The 444-nt window shown below is 80.6% G+C and overlaps 1 protein-coding gene across 1 annotated transcript in view; it reads left to right on the top strand.

Moving 5' to 3' along the window:
- LOC120511362 (microtubule-associated serine/threonine-protein kinase 1-like) overlaps positions 1 to 160 on the top strand; it is an 11,868-nt gene extending 11,708 nt beyond the window's left edge. Inside the window, exon 12 of the mRNA XM_039728244.1 lies at positions 11 to 160. Coding sequence (XP_039584178.1) covers positions 11 to 160 — 150 coding nt within the window. The remainder of the gene's footprint in view (positions 1 to 10) is intronic.
- The last annotated feature ends 284 nt before the right edge of the window (positions 161 to 444 follow it).

The following is a 444-nucleotide window of genomic DNA, read 5'->3' as shown; positions in this document are numbered from 1 at the left end:
GGGGGCGGAGGCGGCGGGGCCGGGGGCGGAGGAGGCGGAGCGGGGGGCGCGGGGCCCCCCCAAGGCGCTGAGCCCGGTGCAGGAGCACGGCGTGCCCATCGTGGTGGTGGGGCCGGGGGCGGCCCCCGGGGACCCCCGCGGGGCGCCCCCCGCCCGCTGAGCGAGCTCGGGTTGGAAACTGGGGAGGGGGCGACCCCCGGGGACCCCCCGCCCGTTGATCCCCCCCCGGCTGTAAATAGGGGAGGGGGCACGCCGCGACCTCCGGGGACCCCCGCGGGGCGCCCCCCGCGCGCCGAGCGAGCCCCGGTTGGAAATCGGGGAGGGGGCGGCCCCCGGGGACCCCCGGGGACCCCCCGCCCGTTGATCTCCTCTCGAGCCCCGGTTGTAAATAAGGGGAGGGGGCACCCCGCGACCCCCCCCACCCCACCCCCCCCCAGACCTGTA

This window comes from Passer montanus, unplaced genomic scaffold (genome assembly GCF_014805655.1).
Source record: "Passer montanus isolate IOZ18808 unplaced genomic scaffold, ASM1480565v1 scaffold648, whole genome shotgun sequence".
In the NCBI taxonomy this organism is placed as follows: Eukaryota; Metazoa; Chordata; class Aves; order Passeriformes; family Passeridae; genus Passer; species Passer montanus.
Note: the sequence above shows the minus strand (reverse complement) of the source record. Positions and strands in the feature narration are given on the sequence as shown.